This window comes from Ascaphus truei, unplaced genomic scaffold (assembly GCF_040206685.1).
Source record: "Ascaphus truei isolate aAscTru1 unplaced genomic scaffold, aAscTru1.hap1 HAP1_SCAFFOLD_414, whole genome shotgun sequence".
In the NCBI taxonomy this organism is placed as follows: Eukaryota; Metazoa; Chordata; class Amphibia; order Anura; family Ascaphidae; genus Ascaphus; species Ascaphus truei.
Genome location: NW_027456745.1, coordinates 248793 through 276196, shown reverse-complemented (window position 1 = coordinate 276196; position 27404 = coordinate 248793). Strand labels below are relative to the sequence as shown.

Here is a 27404-nt window from a genome sequence, read left to right as displayed (position 1 = left end):
GTACGTGCAGAGTATACTGGTTACTGTTATACTGTGTGTACATGCAGAGTATACTGGTCACTGTTATACGGTGTGTACATGCAGAGTATACTGGTCACTGTTATACTGTGTGTACATGCAGAGTATACTGGTCACTGTTATACTGTGTGTACGTGCAGAGTATACTGGTCACTGTTATACTGTGTGTACATGCAGCGTATACTGGTCACTGTTATACTGTGTGTACATGCAGCGTATAATGGTCACTGTTATACTGTGTGTACATGCAGAGTATACTGGTCACTGTTATACTGTGTTACATGCAGAGTATACTGGTCACTGTTATACTGTGTGTACGTGCAGAGTATACTGGTCACTGTTATACTGTGTGTACGTGCAGAGTATACTGGTCACTGTTATACTGTGTGTACATGCAGAGCGTACTGGTCACTGTTATACTGTGTGTACGTGCAGCGTATACTGGTCACTGTTATACGGTGTGTACATGCAGAGTATACTGGTCACTGTTATACTGTGTTACATGCAGAGTATACTGGTCACTGTTATACTGTGTGTACATGCAGAGTATACTGGTCACTGTTATACTGTGTGTACATGCAGCGTATACTGGTCACTGTTATACGGTGTGTACATGCAGAGTATACTGGTCACTGTTATACTGTGTGTACATGCAGAGTATACTGGTCACTGTTATACTGTGTGTACATGCAGAGTATACTGGTCACTGTTATACTGTGTGTACATGCAGCGTATACTGGTCACTGTTATACGGTGTGTACATGCAGAGTATACTGGTCACTGTTATACTGTGTGTACATGCAGAGTATACTGGTCACTGTTATACTGTGTGTACATGCAGAGTATACTGGTCACTGTTATACTGTGTGTACATGCAGAGTATACTGGTCACTGTTATACTGTGTGTACATGCAGAGTATACTGGTCACTGTTATACTGTGTTACATGCAGAGTATACTGGTCACTGTTATACTGTGTGTACATGCAGAGTATACTGGTCACTGTTATACTGTGTGTACATGCAGCGTATACTGGTCACTGTTATACGGTGTGTACATGCAGAGTATACTGGTCACTGTTATACTGTGTGTACATGCAGAGTTTACTGTTCAATGTTATACTGTGTGTACATGCAGAGTATACTGGTCACTGTTATACTGTGTGTACGTGCAGAGTATACTGGTTACTGTTATACTGTGTGTACGTGCAGCGTATACTGGTCACTGTTATACTGTGTTACATGCAGAGTATACTGGTCACTGTTATACTGTGTGTACATGCAGAGTATACTGGTCACTGTTATACTGTGTGTACATGCAGCGTATACTGGTCACTGTTATACGGTGTGTAAATGCAGAGTATACTGGTCACTGTTATACTGTGTTACATGCAGAGTATACTGGTCACTGTTATACTGTGTGTACATGTAGAGTTTACTGGTCAATGTTATACTGTGTGTACATGCAGAGTATACTGGTCACTGTTATACTGTGTTACATGCAGAGTATACTGGTCACTGTTATACTGTGTGTACGTGCAGAGTATACTGGTTACTGTTATACTGTGTGTACGTGCAGCGTATACTGGTCACTGTTATACGGTGTGTACATGCAGAGTATACTGGTCACTGTTATACTGTGTTACATGCAGAGTATACTGGTCACTGTTATACTGTGTGTACATGCAGAGTATACTGGTCACTGTTATACTGTGTGTACATGCAGCGTATACTGGTCACTGTTATACGGTGTGTACATGCAGAGTATACTGGTCACTGTTATACTGTGTGTACATGCAGAGTATACTGGTCACTGTTATACTGTGTTACATGCAGAGTATACTGGTCACTGTTATACTGTGTGTACATGCAGAGTTTACTGGTCAATGTTATACTGTGTGTACATGCAGCGTATACTGGTCACTGTTATACGGTGTGTACATGCAGAGTATACTGGTCACTGTTATACTGTGTGTACATGCAGAGTATACTGGTCACTGTTATACTGTGTTACATGCAGAGTATACTGGTCACTGTTATACTGTGTGTACATGCAGAGTATACTGGTCACTGTTATACTGTGTGTACATGCAGCGTATACTGGTCACTGTTATACGGTGTGTACATGCAGAGTATACTGGTCACTGTTATACTGTGTGTACATGCAGAGTATACTGGTCACTGTTATACTGTGTTACATGCAGAGTATACTGGTCACTGTTATACTGTGTGTACATGCAGAGTTTACTGGTCAATGTTATACTGTGTGTACATGCAGAGTATACTGGTCACTGTTATACTGTGTTACATGCAGAGTATACTGGTCACTGTTATACTGTGTGTACGTGCAGAGTATACTGGTTACTGTTATACTGTGTGTACGTGCAGCGTATACTGGTCACTGTTATACTGTGTGTACATGCAGAGTATACTGGTCACTGTTATACTGTGTGTACATGCAGAGCGTACTGGTCACTGTTATACTGTGTGTACATGCAGAGCGTACTGATCACTGTTATACTGTGTGTACATGCAGAGCGTACTGGTCACTGTTATACTGTGTGTACATGCAGAGTATACTGGTCACTGTTATACTGTGTGTACATGCAGAGCGTACTGGTCACTTTTATACTGTGTGTACATGCAGAGCGTACTGGTCACTGTTATACTGTGTGTACATGCAGCGTATACTGGTCACTGTTATACTGTGTGTACATGCAGAATATACTGGTCACTGTTATACTGTGTGTACATGCAGAATATACTGGTCACTATTATACTGTGTGTACATGCAGAGTATACTGGTCACTGTTATACTGTGTGTACATGCAGAATATACTGGTCACTGTTATACTGTGTGTACATGCAGAGTATACTGGTCACTGTTATACTGTGTGTACATGCAGAATATACTGGTCACTGTTATACTGTGTGTACATGCAGATTATAATGGTCACTGTTATACTGTGTGTACATGCAGTGTATACTGGTCACTGTTATACTGTGTGTACATGCAGAGCGTACTGGTCACTGTTATACTGTGTGTACATGCGGAGTATACTGGTCACTGTTATACTGTGTGTACATGCAGATTATAATGGTCACTGTTATACTGTGTGTACATGCGGAGTATACTGGTCACTGTTATACTGTGTGTACATGCAGAGCGTACTGGTAACTGTTATACTGTGTGTACATGCAGAGCGTACTGGTCACTGTTATACTGTGTGTACATGCAGAGCGTACTGATCACTGTTATACTGTGTGTACATGCAGAGCGTACTGGTCACTGTTATACTGTGTGTACATGCAGAGCGTACTGGTCACTGTTATACTGTGTGTACATGCAGAGCGTACTGGTCACTGTTATACTGTGTGTACATGCAGAGCGTACTGGTCACTGTTATACTGTGTGTACATGCAGAGTATACTGGTCACTGTTATACTGTGTGTACATGCAGAGATGTACTGGTCACTGTTATACTGTGTGTACATGCAGAGTATACTGGTCACTGTTATACTGTGTGTACATGCAGAGTATACTGGTCAATGTTATACTGTGTGTACATGCAGTGTATACTGGTCACTGTTATACTGTGTGTACATGCAGAGTATACTGGTCACTGTTATACTGTGTGTACATGCAGAGTATACTGGTCACTGTTATACTGTGTGTACATGCAGTGTATACTGGTCACTGTTATACTGTGTGTACATGCAGAGTATACTGGTCACTGTTATACTGTGTGTACATGCAGAGATGTACTGGTCACTGTTATACTGTGTGTACATGCAGAGTATACTGGTCACTGTTATACTGTGTGTACATGCAGAGTATACTGGTCAATGTTATACTGTGTGTACATGCAGTGTATACTGGTCACTGTTATACTGTGTGTACATGCAGAGTATACTGGTCACTGTTATACTGTGTGTACATGCAGAGTATACTGGTCACTGTTATACTGTGTGTACATGCAGTGTATACTGGTCACTGTTATACTGTGTGTACATGCAGAGTATACTGGTCACTGTTATACTGTGTGTACATGCAGAGTATACTGGTCACTGTTATACTGTGTGTACATGCAGAGTATACTGGTCACTGTTATACTGTGTGTACATGCAGAGTATACTGGTCACTGTTATACTGTGTGTACATGCAGAGTATACTGGTCACTGTTATACTGTGTGTACATGCAGAGTATACTGGTCACTGTTATACTGTGTGTACATGCAGAGTATACTGGTCACTGTTATACTGTGTGTACATGCAGAGTATACTGGTCACTGTTATACTGTGTGTACATGCAGAGCGTACTGGTCACTTTTATACTGTGTGTACATGCAGAGCGTACTGGTCACTGTTATACTGTGTGTACATGCAGCGTATACTGGTCACTGTTATACTGTGTGTACATGCAGAATATACTGGTCACTGTTATACTGTGTGTACATGCAGAATATACTGGTCACTATTATACTGTGTGTACATGCAGAGTATACTGGTCACTGTTATACTGTGTGTACATGCAGAATATACTGGTCACTGTTATACTGTGTGTACATGCAGAGTATACTGGTCACTGTTATACTGTGTGTACATGCAGAATATACTGGTCACTGTTATACTGTGTGTACATGCAGATTATAATGGTCACTGTTATACTGTGTGTACATGCAGTGTATACTGGTCACTGTTATACTGTGTGTACATGCAGAGCGTACTGGTCACTGTTATACTGTGTGTACATGCGGAGTATACTGGTCACTGTTATACTGTGTGTACATGCAGATTATAATGGTCACTGTTATACTGTGTGTACATGCGGAGTATACTGGTCACTGTTATACTGTGTGTACATGCAGAGCGTACTGGTAACTGTTATACTGTGTGTACATGCAGAGCGTACTGGTCACTGTTATACTGTGTGTACATGCAGAGCGTACTGATCACTGTTATACTGTGTGTACATGCAGAGCGTACTGGTCACTGTTATACTGTGTGTACATGCAGAGCGTACTGGTCACTGTTATACTGTGTGTACATGCAGAGCGTACTGGTCACTGTTATACTGTGTGTACATGCAGAGCGTACTGGTCACTGTTATACTGTGTGTACATGCAGAGTATACTGGTCACTGTTATACTGTGTGTACATGCAGAGATGTACTGGTCACTGTTATACTGTGTGTACATGCAGAGTATACTGGTCACTGTTATACTGTGTGTACATGCAGAGTATACTGGTCAATGTTATACTGTGTGTACATGCAGTGTATACTGGTCACTGTTATACTGTGTGTACATGCAGAGTATACTGGTCACTGTTATACTGTGTGTACATGCAGAGTATACTGGTCACTGTTATACTGTGTGTACATGCAGTGTATACTGGTCACTGTTATACTGTGTGTACATGCAGAGTATACTGGTCACTGTTATACTGTGTGTACATGCAGAGATGTACTGGTCACTGTTATACTGTGTGTACATGCAGAGTATACTGGTCACTGTTATACTGTGTGTACATGCAGAGTATACTGGTCAATGTTATACTGTGTGTACATGCAGTGTATACTGGTCACTGTTATACTGTGTGTACATGCAGAGTATACTGGTCACTGTTATACTGTGTGTACATGCAGAGTATACTGGTCACTGTTATACTGTGTGTACATGCAGTGTATACTGGTCACTGTTATACTGTGTGTACATGCAGAGTATACTGGTCACTGTTATACTGTGTGTACATGCAGAGTATACTGGTCACTGTTATACTGTGTGTACATGCAGAGTATACTGGTCACTGTTATACTGTGTGTTCATGCAGAGTATACTGGTCACTGTTATACTGTGTGCATGGAAGTGGAAATTCAGTGACTAATCTTGGGTACAATCTGACCCTGTGTCCCACCTGTGCATTGAAAACACAGACAGACAGATCACTGATTTTAAACCAAACTGTATTGTGATTTCCTGGGATCTGCACAGGTTTGGGCGTCAGTGGGTCACAATCCCACTAGGCGGTTACGTATTGCTTCATGGGGTTTCCCTCCCACTCAGGGAGGGTGGACAACTTCTGGGAGACTTCATCCTTTATGGGCCAGCCCCACATCTTAAAGAACGGGACCAGGTTCTTCTTCACCTGCAGAGAGAACTTCTCAGCCCACATGTTCATCTTGTACGGGTTCTCATTACTTCTCATCTTCGTTGTCTGGTAGTCTGAGAAGAGCTGAATGAAAGGTTCCCATCCAAAGCCTTCCTGCAGCTGGAAGCACAAGGACACGAGTGTTATAAGCCACGCTATGTCACTATCCGTGGCAGGACAAATCCTCTCAATCATATCACATGTTACGTGGCCTTCCTGCAGCTGGAAGGCACAAGGACACGAGTGTTATAAGCCACGCTATGTCATTATCCCTGGCAGGACAAATCCTCTAAATCATATCACATGTTACGTGGCCTTCCTGAGCTGAAAGGCACAAGGAAACGAGTGTTATAAACCACGCTATGTCATTATCCGTGGCAGGAAAAATCTTCTAGATCATATGTAAAGGTGTTCCCCCCCCAATCTCATATTGGCCCCTTACGTGAGGAAACTGCCCCCTGTTACATGTAATGTAGTGTGGTGCACCTGCTGGCTTACAGAACTCCTGAGTCTTCCACGGTGATATGGGGAAATACATCAGGACTGGCTCGTGAGGTAATACTGAGACCTACTCACTTCTGGTACAGCGCCTCCATCTCTTGCAGGTCCCCACGACAGCAGGGAGGAGTCTCTGAAAGAGAACCTCTGGGTGCAGCTTCTCCCTGAATGACCCACTCTCAGGCAAGAACGTTCTTTCAAATTGGACATTCTTTATTGTCATCTTTAGTGGCAGACTGCCCATCATTGCAGCCGGTCTCTAGCCGCTCATCATAAAGGTTGCCCACCTCAAGGAAGTCCCTGGACACCACTCCTAGTCAGGGCCCTAGAAGCTGTCCTTGCTCTTCCCTTACTCTCTAATAGAGTAAGGGGAATAGTCTGCCCACCTCTCCCCTAGGGGAGGGCCATAATCCCTGCCAGAGCCCTAGCAATGTGTTGGGTCAGACAGTCTCATTCAAGTGGGATGAGACACTCACACACCCTAACTTCAGGCAGTGTTGCATACTATATAGCTCCAGTAGGCACCACCCCTGTGTCACTGTAATTGGACACAGCGCATGATGTCACTTCCTTCACTACACTATACACATCACAAAGGATGAGGGCAAACCTCATGATTACTCCTGGCAAACCTGCACTTTTAACAGGGATTATTGCACAGGAGGAGAGAGGCACGTAACCCCAAAATTACACAGGGCTACAATCTCCCTCTGGTGGATCCAATGGTCCCCACTTGGTCCTAAATTTGCGGGGCCTTCCTTCAAACGGCAACTGCAAAACATACGAGAAACAACAATATCATCAATACGAAAATACATTGGCACACACCATACATAATTCAACATAATGCCTAATCACCATAACCGCATTACTGTATTCAGAACCATCATTTACTACAGATAGGATACTACTAGGATTACTCCCTAGGAGAATCCAACTTCAATAATAATGTCTGGGGTCAGGCTTCTTTACCTCTCGCCCGTTGTGATCAATAATTGTAATACTGTATGATCTAGTCGGCCCATTTTATGGTCTATACTACATTTTATTCGTGTAAATGTTGCGCCCAACACTCCAAACCCTCATCAGATAACATATCCTAGCCTCTGTTCGGTGTTCAGAGTTACTAGACTTTGACTTGAGGTAGTCCTCCACTGCTTCCCTTAGCCAGGTACCCCGATTGTCCTCTATCTCCTGCATTAGAGGCTCGGGAACATAAGGATACTCCAATCCATGAGATTGCTTATATCTCGCTACTATGGCCCTCTCAGCCCTGGATATCATCACTAGCTTCTTATTCCCTGCTTTGCCTGGCAGTACCAAGGACAGTGGTTCTTCAGGGGCAATGACATCATATAGTATAGAGGACCCCTTTGGGATGACTATTCCCTTCTGGATTTCATCCCACCTCCTCACTAACTTCTCGTGGCTTTTTCTCAGCCGAGTATTCACCCACATCCCACCAGTGGTCAACTACATCTCCCCGCATTAATACAAATCTAGTGCGGTCCAACCACTCAGAATACCCCTCATACAACGGAGCCACCACTTGGTGCTATGCTCCGAGGACAGCTTCTTTACTGCTAACGCTGTCTCAGACTCCTTGGTCTCTCCACCAGAAGAGACACCAGATGTAGTATTTGAACGGGTGGCCGTTCCATAACGTTTTGGCCTTCCCCTTACAATATGGGTATAATTTGTAGGTGTCACAGCAGGTATTACTTCCCTCCCCGACACCCTCATCAGACGTAAAACAGTCTCCCCAGTCCATGGCCGACCCAGGCCGTTCCTCCGACGTGTCCCATGACTCCGCAGACCACCCTTGGCTCGATCGGGACCCCGAGGGAGACGTGACAGGGGCAGGGATAGGGGCAGTGGCCTTGGGCAAAGTGAATGGGGAAGTGTTCTTACGTTGTGGTATCATAATTAATAGCTTGGCTATGCCGCGACCTGTTGTGACGTTGGGCAGAGCAGGCTCACCACTCTTCTAGTTGCCCCGATTCTTCACCGCTTGCCGATACCTGTCCATTTCTTCCTGGGACAGACTGGTTCTGATCAGCTGCGATGACGGATGCTTCCGGTTGGCTCCGCTGTGGCTTCCGGAAGTGACGTCATCATTCTCTCTTGAGGGCGCGCCATCTTGGGTGGGGTCCCCCATCTGAATGTCCTCCTCCATCTCGACGTCCAGCGCCGGATATTTGACGTTGCCCCTCAGCTCCACTTGGGCCTTGGTCGGGCCTTTCTCTTCGGCCGCCTCCATCGGAGCCTGTGGGAGGTAAGAGGGTATCTCACCACTCCGCTGGCTTGTGATGAGATCCTCTTCCTCCGACACGCTGGGAGTCGCCACGGCTAGTGGGACTCTTCTGCTGCTCTTGCCGCACCAGCGAGTGCTGTCGGGGAATTTCTATACTCAACAGCTCGAGATCACTGGTAAGTAGCTTTTCCTTCTTTTCAGCACCGCTGTAGTGGCCCGCCGGTAGGCGCATACCACCGAAAGATGCCGAGGACGGTAAGGGTACCTCTGCAAGGGACCGACAACGAGGTTCCAGGTTCTCGCTACGGTTGCAGGCCTCAGCGCCATACTTCTTGGGCACCATCATTAGTAGCGATTCCCATTCTCCGGGATCGACCTCCTCTTTCTTGATTTTTGTCATGGCCCCAGCCGTTAGCATGGCTGTATCTCCTCCCGCCTCCGTGTGCCCAGGCACGAACGGCTCCACGGCCCACAAGTAGTGGATGCCGCATTGAGGGCATCTCGCCGTGGTGCTGGCTTCTCCGCCCGGTAGCCTGCACTGCATACATAGACACCGAAGAATCTCTCGATCACGGTCTTCACTACCAGGAAGCCTCCTGGAAGTTGGTAAGGTTGTATGTCAAAGTCCGCCATGACACAGTTATTAGTTGCACTGGTTAAGGGAGACACACGGCACAGCAGTCTCTCTTGCTCACCAGCTCTTTGCAACTGAGGGACAGGAAGTGCACATCCGGCTCCTCCCTCAGTCAGTTCAGACTTCCATTGGCAGATGCAGGGACCCCTCCCTCTGGTGGAGATTAGAAGAGAGTCCCACAGCTTCACGTCATGACCCAGAATCGACTCTGAGCCTGTCACATCCCAGGAGGGCGCGGCCACGGCTTTCACGCCACTTCCCCGATCAGGGTGGGCTTCTCTTTTTCGCGCCACTCCCGGCCAGGTTCTTGCAAAATCATTTTCTGCACACAGCCCACGCGGTCTCCCAGGGAAGCGGGAGCCGCCATTTTGGATCGCTCTGCAATCCCGACTAACAGCAGCTGTGACTTAGTAGTAATCACCGTCTGGCAATCAGATACTCCATCAGCCTTCCCACAAGCCAGACGAGACCCCGGGACTGAGGTGGAAAGGAGTAATACCAGACACCTAGCAGTAAACGGGGGCACGGCCGGAGTGTGGAAGTAGCGTAGATGGTCCGGGTAACAATAATAGAAAGGGTACCGTACTTGCCAACTCCAGTGGTGGAAGGTAAAGTCCGTAAGCCAATGGTCATGGAGTGGAGAGAGCAGCGTAGTAGCAGCGTAGTAGAGTGTCCGTAAGCCTGGGTCGTGGAGTGGAGAGAGCAGCGTAGTAGCAGCGTAGTAGAGTGTCCGTAAGCCTGGGTCGTGGAGTGGAGAGAGCAGCGTAGTAGCAGCGTAGTAGAGTGTCCGTAAGCCTGGGTCGTGGAGTGGAGAGAGCAGCGTAGTAGAATGTCCGTAAGCCTGGGTCGTGGAGTGGAGAGAGCAGCGTAGTAGAGTGTCCGTAAGCCTGGGTCGTGGAGTGGAGAGAGCAGCGTAGTAGAGTGTCCATAAGCCTGGGTCGTGGAGTGGAGAGAGCAGCGTAGTAGCAGCGTAGTAGAGTGTCCGTAAGCCTGGGTCGTGGAGTGGAGAGAGCAGCGTAGTAGAGTGTCCGTAAGCCTGGGTCGTGGAGTGGAGAGAGCAGCGTAGTAGAGTGTCCGTAAGCCTGGGTCGTGGAGTGGAGAGAGCAGCGTAGTAGAGTGTCCGTAAGCCTGGGTCGTGGAGTGGAGAGAGCAGCGTAGTAGAGTGTCCGTAAGCCTGGGTCGTGGAGTGGAGAGAGCAGCGTAGTAGAGTGTCCGTAAGCCTGGGTCGTGGAGTGGAGAGAGCAGCGTAGTAGAGTATGCAGCGCCTTCACTGGTGAGGGATCCCAACGTGTTGGGATCCCTCACCAGAACCAACATACACAGTAAATATGAACAGTATTTACTAAGCAGATAACTTCTTACATGGATCTTATCACATCATTTCTCATATATGTACCATTGCATCACCTGACCAGGATAATCAGCAACAATCAGCAACTCTGCAACGTGGTCCAGCTGCGTGGCGCGCTGCTCCTTGCAGGGATGATTCCATCGTCTGACTCCTATGGGGCGGGATCCCCAGCCAGATGATCCTTTCAGAACAGTCTCTGCTATTGAGTCCAGATCTCCTTTCAGCTATCAAGGTGCACTGGCATTCAGGCAATGTCCTGCAGCATATCTCTCTCTATTGCTAGAGTGGAAAGAGTCCCTGTCTTAAGGCCTTTCCCTATATTATGCACATAGAACACTTCTACAGTGACCCAGGGAACTAACTGGGCCCTGGGGAATTACCTCTGGCCTGGTCCCTGGAGCACTGCTCCGTGGACACAACCTGCACCATCAGGTTCCTGGTCTTGACTGCCTCCTTCCTGTCCCAGCATGCAGTACTCTTTCCTGATCCTCCAGGAGAATGTTGCAGCCCTAACTGGCTCCCTGGTGTCAGGTGGTGTATCTGCCCCTGAGCATCATGGGGCTTGTAGTCCTGTCTGCAGCCTCTAACATTAGCAGCCTCATGCGCTCTCTCTAATGGCCGCCGCTGTGCCCCAGTATCTTGCACAACCCTGTAATGGCCGCTCTGAATCGCACTGCGCATACGCGAGCCCTCTGCGGAGGGAGCCACCGGCAAACCCGTTGCCCTGCCGCACAACCCCACAAACTGAGAGTAAGAAGGGGGGAAAACGAGAGCGCGGGGGGACCGGAGGGGACCTGGTTACATCCTCTTCCTGGTGAAAACCTCAACGTCTCCGCTTGAACCAACACATGCACACACAACATTATATAATAAAAATGCAGTTTCAGTGTACAACTCTCTCTATCACTCTAAACGAAATTATACATTTCTACAAACATATTCATCACAGAGGCAAGCTTAACTTTTGCTGGCTGCTGAGACTCATAGTGAGGTGCCCCTAATGAATCATAAGCCACTCTAGTGGGAGGGCGTCTCACTCGCTGACTTCTGCGAGTCTCAGTCTCCATCTCTTCATCATGGGAGAGGCCATCATAGGCTTGAGGCCTGGACTCTCGGGTAGAGGGTGAACCAGTTTGGGCAAAGTCTCTTTGTGACTGAACATTGTCTCTGTGTGGTACAAAACTCGGGCTATTAGTATTTAACTGTTGACTTGAGGACTCGCCGGTTGCCTGTACTTGAGGCGCAGGCCCTTTACCCGTTGCTCCTTCGGGAGGTGCCCACCAATCTCTGTTGGAAGTTCCTTCCAGAGGATCTTGAATCGTCTCAGCTGTGGAAGCGGAATTCTCTGTAGACTCTTCAGTTACTACAGTTTCTGGTTCTGGATCACTTTCTCCCAGTTGTGGGATAGGCAACAAGTGGTTTCGATGCCAGACCTTTACCCTGCCATTCACATCGCGTATGTGATAAACAGGGAGGCCCGGCATTTGAGATTCTACTTGGAAGGGTAGATACCCGCAGGCGGATGTCGACCGGCAATCTGGCTTCTCTCCCAAACATCATAAAGTACGGTGTGTACCCGATGGACTCGTGCCTAGTGCAATTGTAGGCATGCACCAAAGCCTCCACATGTTTGCTCCATTCTCCTTTTTGGGAATCTTTCAGAGTGCCTAGCATATCTAGCAATGTCTGATTAAATATTTCAGGGAGCGCATCTCCCTCAGAATGGTAAGGAGTGGTCCTGGATTTCTGAATATTTAACAGCGATAGCAACTCTTTGATAAGCTTGCTCTCAAAATCTCGTCCCTGATCAGAGTGCATCCTATTTGGTAGACCATAGTACACAAAATACTTTTCCCACAACACTTTGGCCTCTGTGGTAGCTTTCTGATCTTTGGTCGGGAAGGTTTGGGCATAGCGGGTATAGTGGTCTGTTACTACTAGCACATTGCCTATGCCTCTTGAGTCTGGCTCTATACATAAGAAGTCCATGCAGACCAAGTTCATGGGGCCAGAGCTTTTGAGATGACCCATTCGGGCAGCACTTGTGGGCAGTGACTTTCTCTGAATACACCTTACTCACTTCTTACAATGTTGTTCTACTGACTCCCGCATTTTAGGCCAGAAGAATCGATCTCTTAGTAATTGTATTGTATGTCTTTATTTATATAGCGCCAAAAGTGTACTCAGCGCTTCACAAAGAGTACAGTTCGGGGAATTAAAATGATACAATAAGTGCAGCAAAATCAGACAATAGGAAAGGAAATCCCTGCCCCGAAGAGCTTACAATCTAAGAGGTATGGTGGGAGACTTACAGAGACAGCAGGTGAGGGAATAAGTGCTGTGTATGGCAGTGCTTGGCCACAATGGGTGATAGGAGTGGCTGAGTGTGGGACAGTAACCATGAGTGCAGACTGCTGGGATGCTTAACTTGTGGGGTGAGTTTTAAGGTCAGTCAGTATTAAATCAGAAGGTTAACACCATTTACAGGGGAAGAAATGGCAGGATGCATGGGTGATATCGGGTTTGTATCTTGGTTCAGGCTTAGGGTAGATCCCCAGCAGCAGGAAGGAGTAGATAGAGGGTGTGAATAGAGGATTTGTGTGGGTGCTTTTTATTGAGGGGTAAAGAAGTTGTTGGGAGGGAGGTGTATAAATAATGGTGCAGTGGGGAGTGGGGAAATTGGAGAGAACAGAGACGTTAACAAAGTAGTGAGCAAACAGTAAGCAAAAAAAGCCATAGGGAGGGCATGGTGAGATGCAGGAGGAGACAGTACAGGTATTGGAGGATAGGTAGGGCATGGTGAGATGCAGGAGGAGACAGTCCAGGTATTGGAGGATAGGTAGGGCATGGTGAGATGCAGGAGGAGATAGTCCAGGCATGGAGGATAGGTAGGGCATGGTGAGATGCAGGAGGAGACAGTCCAGGCATTGAGGATAGGAAGAGTACAAAGAATAATAGCATTTAGAAAATCAAGTTCTCAAAGCTGCAGAGTAATTGTTGTGCAGAGTCCAGATCTTCCTCCAATTTAATCTCCAAAATTAACTCCAGACACTTTCAATGTTACACTTTAAAATGTTACACTTTAAAATGTTGCACAGCCATATGGCTCACAGCCAAAAGAGCCTGCCAGGTTCTGGGTAAAGATTCAGACGCTGCTCTATGAGACAACGGGGATCCCTCTCCCCCTGGATCCACTGTCCCTGGTGCTGAGTAAACCGTTCCACGACCTACCCCCTCCAATGAGTAGACTAGTCTCTGCAATATTGACGGTGGCCAGGTGCTCAATAGCAGCAGCCTGGAAGCAGGTCAAAGCTCCTGCAAGAAACACGGTCAAAAGACGGGTGGACGAGGTAATGTCAATGAAAAAACTAACTGCCATGTTACACAAAACAATGCCGCAGTTCTGGAACACATGGGACCCATGGATAGGCCCCCAGGGCCTGAGATAACGGGATAAGGTGAAAAACCGGAACGAGGAGATGAACTAAGGGGGGCCTCCCCCCCCCTTTTCTGTTTGTCTACCCCCCCCCCATACCCTGCCCCCCCCCCACACTTCCCCCTCCCCTCTACCCTTACCCTCAACTTCCAAAAAAAGGAAAAAACTATGTTGGCCAGTATTCACTCAGTGTTATCAAATTTAAAAAGTTTGTCTCGGGGTCAGCATAGGCCAGCACAGGAGCTTCCATCAAGCTTTTCTTCAGTCCAATGAATGCCTTTTTCGCATTCAGAGGTCCATTTAGTCCCAAAGGGGGTCCTTGGAGACGTAGCTTTCTGTTGAGGCTCCTCTGGGTAAATCGTGAGTAGATAATCGAGAGCCTTGGCCTTGCTATAGTATCCTTCAAGGAATCTTCGATAATAACCACAGAACCCTAAGAACGCTCGTAACTCCATTACATTGTCGGGTCTTGGACAGTTAACCACGGCTTCCACCTTGTCAGGATCGGTGGCCACTCCTTCAGCAGAAACTAGGTGGCCCACATAGGATCCGGAGGTTCGGCAAAACCGACACTTATCTATGGATAGCTTCAGGCCTTCTTTGCCCAATCTATCCAACACCTTCAGGAGACGAGCCTCATGTTCTTCAAGGGTCTTCCCAAACACGTTTATGTCGCCCAAATAAACTATACACTCGCGCGGGTTCATGTCCCCGATCGTCTTCTCCATCAGCCTCTGGAACGTTGCGGGAGTACCACAATTACCTTGAGGCATGCGGGTGAACTGGTAGAACCCGAGAGGGCAGATGAAAGCCGTTTTTTCCTGATCTGCCGGGCTCATGGGGACTTGAGCGTCTGAATGGTCTCTGCGTCTGAATGGGACTAGCACTGTGTGAACCCTGCTGGGTTGCACCTGTCTGTAAGAGACACGCAGTAAGAGTGAGACTGAATTGGTCACTCTACCTGCGTGTCTCTAATAGGCGATCACACAGCTTTTATTTTAATAACACATTATTGAAGCAGGGGGTCTCCGGAGCTGAACTGCATTCATTTATGCCCTGGGGACCCCCTACTTCCCAAATTACAGGCCCCGTTATGGGGTGCCGGTATCTCCCTGCTTTGTTTAAATGTCCCAGTCACGTTGGGCCGTGACATACGAGAATTTAAACATGGCGGGGATTCCGGCACCTCATAATCACCCCATACAGACTCCAAAAGACTGTTCATAGGTCCAAGGTTCAACAAGGAATCCGGTCGCTCCTCCTTACGTTACTGGGCACCTCTTGCTTGGAACACCTACCAAATCCGCCACCAGGCCAAGTTCTTTCAAGACTTAAGCTGTCTCCAATTTTAATCTTACCTACTGTATAACTGTTACATACGCCCATATCATATATTATTTTTAATGTTTCATGAAATGTCTTTAAATATAATCTATAACCCTGGTCATTTAATGTAATCATGCATTGTCATCCCTCGGTGCCCAGGATATACTTGAAAATGAGAGGTAACTCTCGGTGTATAACTTCCTGGTAAAACATTTTATAGATAAAGAAATAAATAAACCAGCTGCCTAACATGTGCTGACTAAGTACCAACCCCGTGCTTACCAACCGTTGACCATAAGTTCGACTGCCAATAAATAAAAACCTTACAATCAATAGGCAGTACCAGTAGCCACTATCCAGTGGTGAGTGACTACCTGAAGCACCCTCAAATTTGACCAAGGGGCTGAATCCGCATGGAGAAGCTATCCCTGGCTGATGCCAGTGCTGGCCCTTTATCTGAGCAGGATTCTCAAAGCCACTTAGTTGAATGATTTCTAAGGTTATATTGTTCAGGAATGTATTAGAAGTCTATTCAAAATCATTGAGTACAGTAGGTATAAACAATTACAGAATTGAGGGAGTGTGACGGGAGGGGGTAACCTGGCTCACAAATAAAGGTCAAGCCCGGGTTTGGTTACCCCTGATCCGAGTATAAGGGTTCAAGAGGGTTATCTCTTGAGCCCAGTAATATTGTGACATTCAAATGCATGACATGTAATAAAAATGATTTATGTGTTTTTCCCTTTCCGGGCGTGCCAGTGAGCAGGGTTTTCTAGGGGATGAGTTTCTGGGCGTGCCAGTGAGCAGGGTTTGCTAGGGGGTGAGTTTCCGGGCGTGCCAGTGAGCAGGGTTTGCTAGGGGGTGAGTTTCCGGGTATGCCAGCGAGCAGGGTTTGCTAGGGGGTGAGTTTCCGGGTATGCCAGCGAGCAGGGTTTGCTAGGGGATGAGTTTCTGGGCGTGCCAGTGAGCAGGGTTTGCTAGGGGGTGAGTTTCCGGGCATGCCAGCGAGCAGGGTTTGCTAGGGGGTGAGTTTCCGGGTATGCCAGCGAGCAGGGTTTGCTAGGGGGTGAGTTTACGGGCGTGCCAGCGAGCAGGGTTTTCTAGGGGATGAGTTTCTGGGCGTGCCAGTGAGCAGGGTTTGCTAGGGGGTGAGTTTCCGGGCGTGCCAGCGAGCAGGGTTTGCTAGGGGGTGAGTTTCCGGGTATGCCAGCGAGCAGGGTTTGCTAGGGGGTGAGTTTACGGGCGTGCCAGCGAGCAGGGTTTTCTAGGGGATGAGTTTCCGGGTATGCCAGCTAGCAGGGTTTGCTAGGGGGTGAGTTTACGGGCGTGCCAGCGAGCAGGGTTTGCTAGGGGGTGAGTTTCCGGGTATGCCAGCGAGCAGGGTTTGCTATTGGGTGAGTTTCCGGGCGTGCCAGTGAGCAGGGTTTGCTATTGGGTGAGTTTCCGGGCATGCCAGTGAGCAGGGTTTGCTAGGGGGTGAGTTTCCGGGCGTGCCAGTGAGCAGGGTTTGCTAGGGGGTGAGTTTCCGGGTATGCCAGCGAGCAGGGTTTGCTATTGGGTGAGTTTCCGGGCGTGCCAGTGAGCAGGGTTTGCTATTGGGTGAGTTTCCGGGCGTGCCAGTGAGCAGGGTTTGCTAGGGGGTGAGTTTACGGGCGTGCCAGCGAGCAGGGTTTGCTAGGGGGTGAGTTTCCGGGTATGCCAGCGAGCAGGGTTTGCTATTGGGTGAGTTTCCGGGCGTGCCAGTGAGCAGGGTTTGCTAGGGGGTGAGTTTCCGGGTATGCCAGCGAGCAGGGTTTGCTAGGGGGTGAGTTTACGGGCGTGCCAGCGAGCAGGGTTTGCAAGGGGGTGAGTTTCCGGGCGTGCCAGCGAGCAGGGTTTGCTAGGGGGTGAGTTTCCGGGCGTGCCAGCGAGCAGGGTTTGCTAGGGGGTGAGTTTCCGGGCGTGCCAGCGAGCAGGGTTTGCTAGGGGGTGAGTTTCCGGGTATGCCAGCGAGCAGGGTTTGCTAGGGGGTGAGTTTCCGGGCGTGCAAGCGAGCAGGGTTTGCAAGGGGGTGAGTTTACGGGCGTGCAAGCGAGCAGGGTTTGCTAGGGGGTGAGTTTACGGGCGTGCAAGCGAGCAGGGTTTGCAAGGGGGTGAGTTTACGGGCGTGCCAGCGAGCAGGGTTTGCTAGGGGGTGAGTTTCCGGGTATGCCAGCGAGCAGGGTTTGCAAGGGGGTGAGTTTACGGGCGTGCCAGCGAGCAGGGTTTGCTAGGGGGTGAGTTTCCGGGCGTGCCAGCGAGCAGGGTTTGCTAGGGGGTGAGTTTCCGGGCGTGCCAGTGAGCAGGGTTTGCTAGGGGGTGAGTTTCCGGGCGTGCCAGCGAGCAGGGTTTGCTACGGGGTGAGTTTACGGGCGTGCCAGCAAGCAGGGTTTGCTAGGGGGTGAGTTTCCGGGTATGCCAGTGAGCAGGGTTTGCTAGGGGGTGAGTTTACGGGCGTGCGAGCGAGCAGGGTTTGCTAGGGGGTGAGTTTCCGGGCGTGCCAGCGAGCAGGGTTTGCTAGGGGGTGAGTTTCCGGGCGTGCCAGCGAGCAGGGTTTGCTAGGGGGTGAGTTTCCGGGCGTGCCAGCGAGCAGGGTTTGCTAGGGGGTGAGTTTCCGGGTATGCCAGCGAGCAGGGTTTGCTAGGGGGTGAGTTTCCGGGCGTGCAAGCGAGCAGGGTTTGCAAGGGGGTGAGTTTACGGGCGTGCAAGCGAGCAGGGTTTGCTAGGGGGTGAGTTTCCGGGCGTGCAAGCGAGCAGGGTTTGCAAGGGGGTGAGTTTACGGGCGTGCCAGCGAGCAGGGTTTGCTAGGGGGTGAGTTTCCGGGTATGCCAGCGAGCAGGGTTTGCTAGGGGGTGAGTTTCCGGGTATGCCAGCGAGCAGGGTTTGCAAGGGGGTGAGTTTCCGGGCGTGCCAGCGAGCAGGGTTTGCTAGGGGGTGAGTTTCCGGGCGTGCCAGCGAGCAGGGTTTGCTACGGGGTGAGTTTCCGGGCGTGCCAGTGAGCAGGGTTTGCTAGGGGGTGAGTTTCCGGGCGTGCCAGCGAGCAGGGTTTGCTACGGGGTGAGTTTACGGGCGTGCCAGCAAGCAGGGTTTGCTAGGGGGTGAGTTTCCGGGTATGCCAGCGAGCAGGGTTTGCTAGGGGGTGAGTTTACGGGCATGCCAGCGAGCAGGGTTTTCTAGGGGATGAGTTTCCGGGTATGCCAGCGAGCAGGGTTTGCTAGGAGATGAGTTTACGGGCGTGCCAGCGAGCAGGGCTTGCTGGGAGATGAGTTTACGGGCGTGCCAGCGAGCAGGGCTTGCTAGGAGATGAGTTTACGGGCGTGCCAGTGAGCAGGGTTTGCTAGGAGGTGAGTTTCCGGGTATGCCAGCGAGCAGGGTTTGCTAGGAGATGAGTTTACGGGCGTGCCAGCGAGCAGGGCTTGCTAGGAGATGAGTTTACGGGCGTGCCAGCGAGCAGGGCTTGCTAGGAGATGAGTTTACGGGCGTGCCAGCGAGCAGGGCTTGCTAGGAGATGAGTTTACGGGCGTGCCAGCGAGCAGGGTTTGCTAGGGGGTGAGTTTACGGGCGTGCCAGCGAGCAGGGCTTGCTAGGGGATGAGTTTCAATGGGAATTTTGCAGAGGAATTGTGGTCAGAATGTACATAGGTAGTTGGGGTCCGGAGTTGTCCGTTCCCCTAAAAATTTACCCGGGAATCATGCCTGATTCTCGGATACATGTAGGCACATTGTCCCGGCTATATTTCCCCTTGAAAATGCAAGCGCGACTCAACGCTAGGGTCCCTGCTTCAGCATAGCCCAGAAAGGTGAATGAGGCACAGGGATGTACAAGCATCCTTGTAGCTGAGGGAATCCCTAGGTTAAGGGGGGGTACCTGTGATGTTGAGGGGGTAACCAGGCTCAATAATAAAGGTTAAGCCCACTTGGTTATCCCTGATCCGTGTGTAAAGGTCTTAGAGCGTCAGCTCCTGGACCCAACTGTCGTATATGCATCACTGAGACTGTGTGTAAATTATGTGACAATTCAGTATTCCTGTGTTTTGCCTTTCCCGGGGTGCTGGGCAGCGGAGCTCACGCGGGACTGTGAGTTTGAGGGTGAGTTTTGCCTTTCCCGGGGTGCTGGGCAGCGGAGCTCGCGAGGCTGTGAGTTTTGCCTTTCCCGGGGTGCTGGGCAGCGGAGCTCGCGAGGCTGTGAGTTTTGCCTTTCCCGGGGTGCTGGGCAGCGGAGCTCGCGAGCCTGTGAGTTTTGCCTTTCCCGGGGTGCTGGGCAGCGGAGCTCGCGAGGCTGTGAGGTTTGCCTTTCCCGGGGTGCTGGGCAGCGGAGCCCGCGAGGCTGTGAGTTTTGCCTTTCCCGGGGTGCTGGGCAGCGGAGCTCGCGAGGCTGTGAGTTTGAGGGGGAGTTTTGCCTTTCCTGGGGTGCTGGGCAGCGGAGCTCGCGAGGCTGTGAGTTTTGCCTTTCCCGGGGTGCTGGGCAGCGGAGCTCGCGAGGCTGTGAGTTTTGCCTTTCCCGGGGTGCTGGGCAGCGGAGCTCGCGAGGCTGTGAGTTTTGCCTTTCCCGGGGTGCTGGGCAGCGGAGCCCGCGAGGCTGTGAGTTTTGCCTTTCCCGGGGTGCTGGGCAGCGGAGCTCGCGAGGCTGTGAGTTTTGCCTTTCCCGGGGTGCTGGGCAGCGGAGCTCGTGAGGCTGTGAGTTTGAGGGGGGGTTTTGCCTTTCCCGGGGTGCTGGGCAGCGGAGCTCGCGAGGCTGGGAGTTTGAGGGGGGGGGTTTTGCAGAGAAACTTCAATCCGATTGTCGCTATGTAGCGGGGTTCCCGAGTTATGGGGTACCCCAAAGATGTACCCGGGAATCAGGTGCGATTCTCGGGCACATCGAAGCAAAGTGCTTGAGCAAAGTCCTACCTGGGAAACGTTCTTGCGACTCACCGCCAGGGTTCCCTGCTTCAGCACAAACTGGAAAAGTAAACAGGGCATGGGGGATCAAGGTATCCCCAGAACAGTCCGGGGTCCCTAGCCTAAGGTGGGATGCCCAGGTCATGCCCTAGTCACCCAGAACCTGGTATAGGGGTTCAGGGGGTGCTCCAGCTGTCAGAACGCGGCGCGGATTTTATTGTGTGAATACCGTTAAAGTCAGGGTTGTGAGGTGTGCCAGGAATAAGGCTGGTAAGAGTAAGGACCATGGGGGCTATGCACTAAGCTCTGAGCTTTCGCGACAGCCTGAAAAAAATTAGCACGTCCGATAAAAAATGAAGCCGGCGGCGCGATTCACTAAGACCCTCCGCCCATTTTCTATCGGACGTGCCCAAAACTGGCTTATCGTGCGTGCAATGTATTTTCCCCTGATAGCGCACCGAAACTTCCCCTACGCTAGCTGATAGGAAAAAAAGCTGCATGTAACATTTGCATGGATATTCTGTATCTCCATGCACGGCTGTTACAGGCGATCGTACACAAAATAAATACATTTGAATAATAGTGTACATGAGCACGGGGTCTCCAGAGCTGAACCGCATTGGTTTCAGGTCCGGGGACCCCCTACTTCAGGAAATACAGGCCCCGTTATGGGGTGCCGGTATCCCCTGCACTTTGAAAGCTTCCGCGTCACGTGACCGGGACATTTATATTCTGCAGGGGATACCGGCACCCCAAAACGGAGCCTGTATCTCCTGCAGTAGGGGGTCCCCGAGGCTGAAACCGCATTCATTTCTGCCTCAGAGACCCCCTGCTTCCCGAGTTACAGGGCCAGGTATCGGGCATCGAAGGCCAATGTCACCGCCATCTTTATAGCGTCCAAGACGTGACGTGGACGCTATAAAGATGGCGGCGACACTGGCCCCGATGCCCCAAACCGGGGCCTTTAACTCGGGAAGCAGGGGGTCTCTGAGCCAGAAATCAATGTGGTTCAGCTCAGGGGACCCCCTGCTCCCGCACACTATTAATAAAAATACATTAAAATACATTAAAGCAGCTTCATTACCTTAGCTAACCGCTAAGGCAATGAAAGGGTTAAGGCATAATAACATGTTTATTGTGGACAATTACCCCCAATAAACATAGCAATATACAACACACATCCCCCCAGCCCCCTAACACATACAATACAGTAATGGGCAACATAACTATTATCCACATATGGATAATACAGTAGATTATTTGCCCATTATTAAACACATAAATCAGCATAAATAAAGTGTGTTCTACTTACCCCCTGGCAATGATGGGCATCCGGTCACCCACCTTGCCCCCATTCATTTGTACTGTGGGTACATATATATATACATATATATATACTTATATATATATATATATATGTATATATACATATAACACCAATATACAAATAAATGGTTAAGGATTACATAAACATGTATACATAAAAACATCAAATCTGAATCTCATAATTATCACATAATAAAATTAATCCAGCAGCACTTTTAAAAATAAATGATATGTCCTCTCCCAACAAACCAGCAGCTAGACAAATGTATATCAAATATCACACAATTAAATTGAGTGTGTACATGAGGCAATTAATCTGTGCATCATGTAACACTATACAAAATCTATTTCAAAATAAAATACACTATGAACAACATACTATGCCATCCACAAAATCAAATAGAAAGTAAGCAAGTAAACATAAATACATTTACCATCAATCAATTAATCAATTTCCTAAATCAATTACAATACAATCCAAATCAATTATACAATTCACTTTACAATTCCTAAATCCAAACCATTGACAAAATAATTCTACTTCAAAGTAACCACCATCATACAAATCTAACTACCAGAAATAAGCCATTATTCAAAAGCAAGACCCTGAAATATACTCCTGCAAAGAGCATTAAAAATGACATGTAACTAAATAAAAATTACATTACACACACAACAATGTATAAATCAAGCAGCTAAATACATTTGAAATACATGAAAAAAACATCAACATTAGCAAATCAATCATTTATTATCCCTTTATGTCTGTCTATATATATATATATATATATATATATATATATATATATATATATATATATAATATATATATATAGACATAACATACAGGGGCAATAAAAAAAGCATAAAAAACAACACATTTCCATAAAAAAAAATCACATACAATACACTCATTCAGTATCTCTGGATTTCGGTGAGTGGGCATCTAATGGTAAGTAAACAAAAGAAAAGTTTATTATTTTAACTTTTACAGGTTTTTTTAAATTTTTTATTCATGTCTTTTATTTTTTATCTTCCATTTAATGCCCCTGAATTGATCTATGTCCCTATGTATATACATACATTCAGGGACACTGAATGGGTGTATTCTATGTAATTTTAGGATGTAAATGCATTGTTTTTATGCTCTATTATTGCCCCTGTATGTTATGTATATCAATCTATATGGATATACAAACAGGGATAATAATTGATTGTTTTCCTGATGTTTATGTTCTTTTCATGCATTACAAATGTATTTAGCAGCTTTATTTATACATTGTGTGTGTAATGTAATTTTTATTTAGTAACATGTAATTTTTAATGGTTTATTTCTGCTAGTAAGATTTGAATGATGGTGGTTACTTTGACTTAGAATTTATTTGGCAATGGTTTAGCTTTAGGAATTGAATTGTGAATTGTATAATTGATTTGGATTGTATTGTAATCGGTTTAGGAAATTGATTAATTGATTGATGGAAAATGTATTTATGTTGCTTAGTTTCTATTTGATTTTGTGGATGGCATTGGTAGTTAGGGGACATTGTTCATAGTGTATTTTATTTTGAAATAGATTTTGCATAGTGTTACATGATGCACAGATTAATTGCATCATGTACACACTCAATACAATTGTGTGACATTTGATATACATTTATCTAGCTGCTGGTTTAATTGTAAGATGCAATGTGGTGATTTTCAGATTAAGAATTCATGTTTTGATTTATGCATGTTTTATGTGTTTCATAATGGGCAAATAATCTATTATCCATATCTGGATAATAGTTATTTTGCACATTATTGAACTGTATGTGTTGGGGGGGGGGGGGATTGATGTATTTAATGTACAGGTCAGGTTTATTTTTTTACATACAGGGTTGCCTTGTCTGCGGGGGACCTCTGGAGACCACCTGAGGTCTCCTTGGGCTTTCCACGGGTACCAGGCTGGAGGTGTCCACAGTGGATACTTGCGGGGAAGAACCGGTTGCCCCACGTCTGTTGGGGGCACCGCGGACCCGGAGGCCCCTCAGACACCTGTGGATCTGACCCGGGGCCCCCCAGACAGCCGCAGGCCTGCCCGTGGAGACCCCATTGTGCCCCACAGTGACCCGCGGAGACCACCTGGTGGACCATGGCACCTGGCGGGACCACCCCCTCCAGACCCTGTTTGAAACATGGTGCTGGGCTACTGTGAGGTCTGTGAGGTGACCCGTCAGGGCCACCAGGGACTCCCGTGGGCCTGGGGTATTAACCCTGTATGTAAAATAATAAATCATGTATTTACGGGGGGGCAAAGGGGGTGGGTTATATATAGAATAAATATAATGATGTTTATTGTGGGGCTGTGTATTGTTTTTCGTGTGGGTACTGGGTGTGGGGGAAGGGGGTATTGGCCCCAAGGGTATGTGGGTAGGCCTCCCGCCTGGGTTAGTGGGTAAGGGTGGGTTAACCCCTTAATGACTGTAGCGGTTAATGACCGCTAAGGTGATTAAGGGGTTAGGGGCTATTTTTATTTTTGTGCGTGTTTTGCAGCACCGGGGGGACATGGGCAGGATGAAGATGAGGATGAAGACGGCCTTCATCGTGGGTGCCTGGAAAAGGTAAGTGTAATATGTATTTACTGTATTTATTGTAATTTATATGTATTTAAAATGGGCAAATGCATTATTATCCATATGTGGATAATAGTACATTTGCCCATTACTGTATAGTATGTGTTAGGGGGGTGTACCCCGGGACACCCACGCGACCCCCGGCCTCCCTCGGGGACCCCGGGACACCCACGCGACCCCCGGCCTCCCTCGGGGACCCCGGGACACCCACGCGACCCCCGGCCTCCCTCGGGGACCCCGGGACACCCACGCGACCCCCGGCCTCCCTCGGGGACCCCCGGCCTCCCTCGGGGACCCCCGGCCTCCCTCCGGGACCCCAGGCCTCCCTCGGGGATCCTCGCCGGCCTCCCTCGGGGACCCCCGCCGGCCTCCCTCGGGGACCCCCGCCGGCCTGTTGTATGGGTGTTGCGTCTGAAAAAATGTAAATAAATACATTTTTCTAAGTCCAGCATTTTTGGCGGCTGCCTTGAGCTGACGTGTTTTCTTGAACGCAACTTTCGCGTACGCTAAGGTTGCGTAGCTTAGTGCATCCCGCAGAAGGGCAGAATTGAACGCAAACAGAATAACGAACGAGCAAAGTTGGACTTTGAAAAAAGTCAGTTTTAGAGCGCAAAGTGCCTGTCTCTGTGAATCGCGTTCAGCGCAACATCACGTTCTAAGAGCACTTTGCGCTCTAAAAACGACTTATCGGAGCTTAGTGCATGACCCCCAGTGTCTTTTCAGCCTGGGAGGTAAGGAGTAAATTAAGTTCTATTCCCACATCTTTTAACTCCTTCAGTGTCTCCTCTCCGCCTGTCCTGTTATGTACTATAGAGAGCTCGTGGAGCTTTTCTCTCAGCTGATTTATTTTAGCTCGTGGCCTTGTGAGCCTCCCACAATGTGGCCTTGTGAGCCTCCTACAATGTGGCCTTGTGCGCCTCCCACAACGTGGCCTTGTGAGCCTCCTACAATGTGGCCTTGTGCACCTCCCACAACGTGGCCTTGCGAGCCTCCCACAACGTGGCCTTGCGAGCCTCCCACAACGTGGCCTTGCGAGCCTCCCACAACGTGGCCTTGTGATCCTCCCACAACGTGGCCTTGCGAGCCTCCCACAACGTGGCCTTGTGCACCTCCCACAACGTGGCCTTGCGAGCCTCCCACAACGTGGCCTTGCGCACCTCACACAACGTGGCCTTGCGAGCCTCACACAACGTGGCCTTGCGAGCCTCCCACAACATGGCCTTGCGAGCCTCCCACAACGTGGCCTTGCGAGCCTCCCACAACGTGGCCTTGTGAGCCTCCCACAGCGTGGCCTTGCGAGCCTCCCACAACGTGGCCTTGCGAGCCTCCCACAACGTGGCTTTGCGAGCCTCCCACAACGTGGCTTTGCGAGCCTCCCACAACGTGGCCTTGTGCGCCTCCCACAATGTGGCCTTGTGAGCCTCCCAGAGCGTGGCCTTGTGAGCCTCCCACAGCGTGGCCTTGTGAGCCTCCCACAACGTGGCCTTGTGCACCTCCCACAACGTGGCGCAGGACTCCACACTGCCTGTGTTTGTCTTAAAGAATTGTGATATTTCTTCTTTTATATTCTGCGCTCTCTCGGGTATCTTAATTAATGATTCGTTTAGTTTCCAGTTTGCTCCCGGGCTAGCTAGTCTAATTTGAGCGCCCGCAGCTCTATCGGCGCGTGATACGACCATGAAATATCATGTATTCCTGAGTAGGGGATCTGCGGGACCAGTCTATGTGACACAAAGAAGTAATCAATACTGCTGTAGCTGTCATGCGGGTGCGAGGAGAATGTAAAACCTTTCTCCCCAGGGCGCTGTTCCCTCCAAATATCAACTAACTGCTTGTCTCTGACACCCTGAAGAAGAGCTGCGACATCCTGAAGAAGAGCTGCGACACCCTGAAGAAGAGCTGCGACACCCTGAAGAAGAGCTGCGACACCCTGAAGAAGAGCTGCGACATCCTGAAGAAGAGCTGCGACATCCTGAAGAAGAGCTGCGACATCCTGAAGAAGAGCTGCGACATCCTGAAGAAGAGCTGCGACATCCTGAAGAAGAGCTGCGACATCCTGAAGAAGAGCTGCGACATCCTGAACAAGAGCTGCGACATCCTGAACAAGAGCTGCGACATCCTGAACAAGAGCTGCGGAACCCTGAAGAAGAGCTGCGACATCCTGAAGAAGAGCTGCGACATCCTGAACAAGAGCTGCGACACCCTGAAGAAGAACTGCGAATCCTGAAGAAGAGCTGCCGCGCCCTGAACAAGAGCTGCGACACCCTGAAGAAGAGCTGCCGCACCCTGAAGAAGAGCTGCGGACCCTGAAGAAGAGCTGTGATATCCTGAACAAGAGCTGCGACATCCTGAACAAGAGCTGCGACATCCTGAACAAGAGCTGCGACATCCTGAACAAGAGCTGCGACATCCTGAAGAAGAGCTGCGACATCCTGAAGAGCTGCGACATCCTGAAGAAGAGCTGCGACATCCTGAAGAAGAGCTGCGACATCCTGAAGAAGAGCTGCGCACCCTGAAGAAGAGCTGTGACATCCTGAAGAAGAGCTGCGCAACCCTGAAGAAGAGCTGCGCAACCCTGAAGAAGAGCTGCGACACCCTGAAGAAGAGCTGCGACATCCTGAAGAAGAGCTGCGACACCCTGAAGAAGAGCTGCGACATCCTGAAGAAGAGCTGCGACACCCTGAAGAAGAGCTGCGACACCCTGAAGAAGAGCTGTGACATCCTGAAGAAGAGCTGCGACACCCTGAAGAAGAGCTGCGACACCCTGAAGAAGAGCTGTGACATCCTGAAGAAGAGCTGCGACATCCTGAAGAAAAGCTGCGACACCCTCAGTCCTATCACTGCTCTTTTGTCCTGTGTTGAGTCCAAGTGTTTATTACAATCCCCTGCTATCACTACGCTC

At 48.9% G+C, this 27404-nt stretch overlaps 1 protein-coding gene across 1 annotated transcript in view; it reads right to left on the bottom strand.

The window, feature by feature from the left end:
• Positions 1-5965: 5965 nt before the first annotated feature.
• The window catches only part of LOC142484002 (TRPM8 channel-associated factor homolog), an 82806-nt gene continuing 61367 nt past the window's right edge, over positions 5966-27404 (bottom strand). The window contains exon 6 of the mRNA XM_075583959.1: positions 5966-6287. Within this exon, the coding sequence (XP_075440074.1) occupies positions 6039-6287 (249 nt within the window). The 3' untranslated portion in view covers positions 5966-6038. The remainder of the gene's footprint in view (positions 6288-27404) is intronic.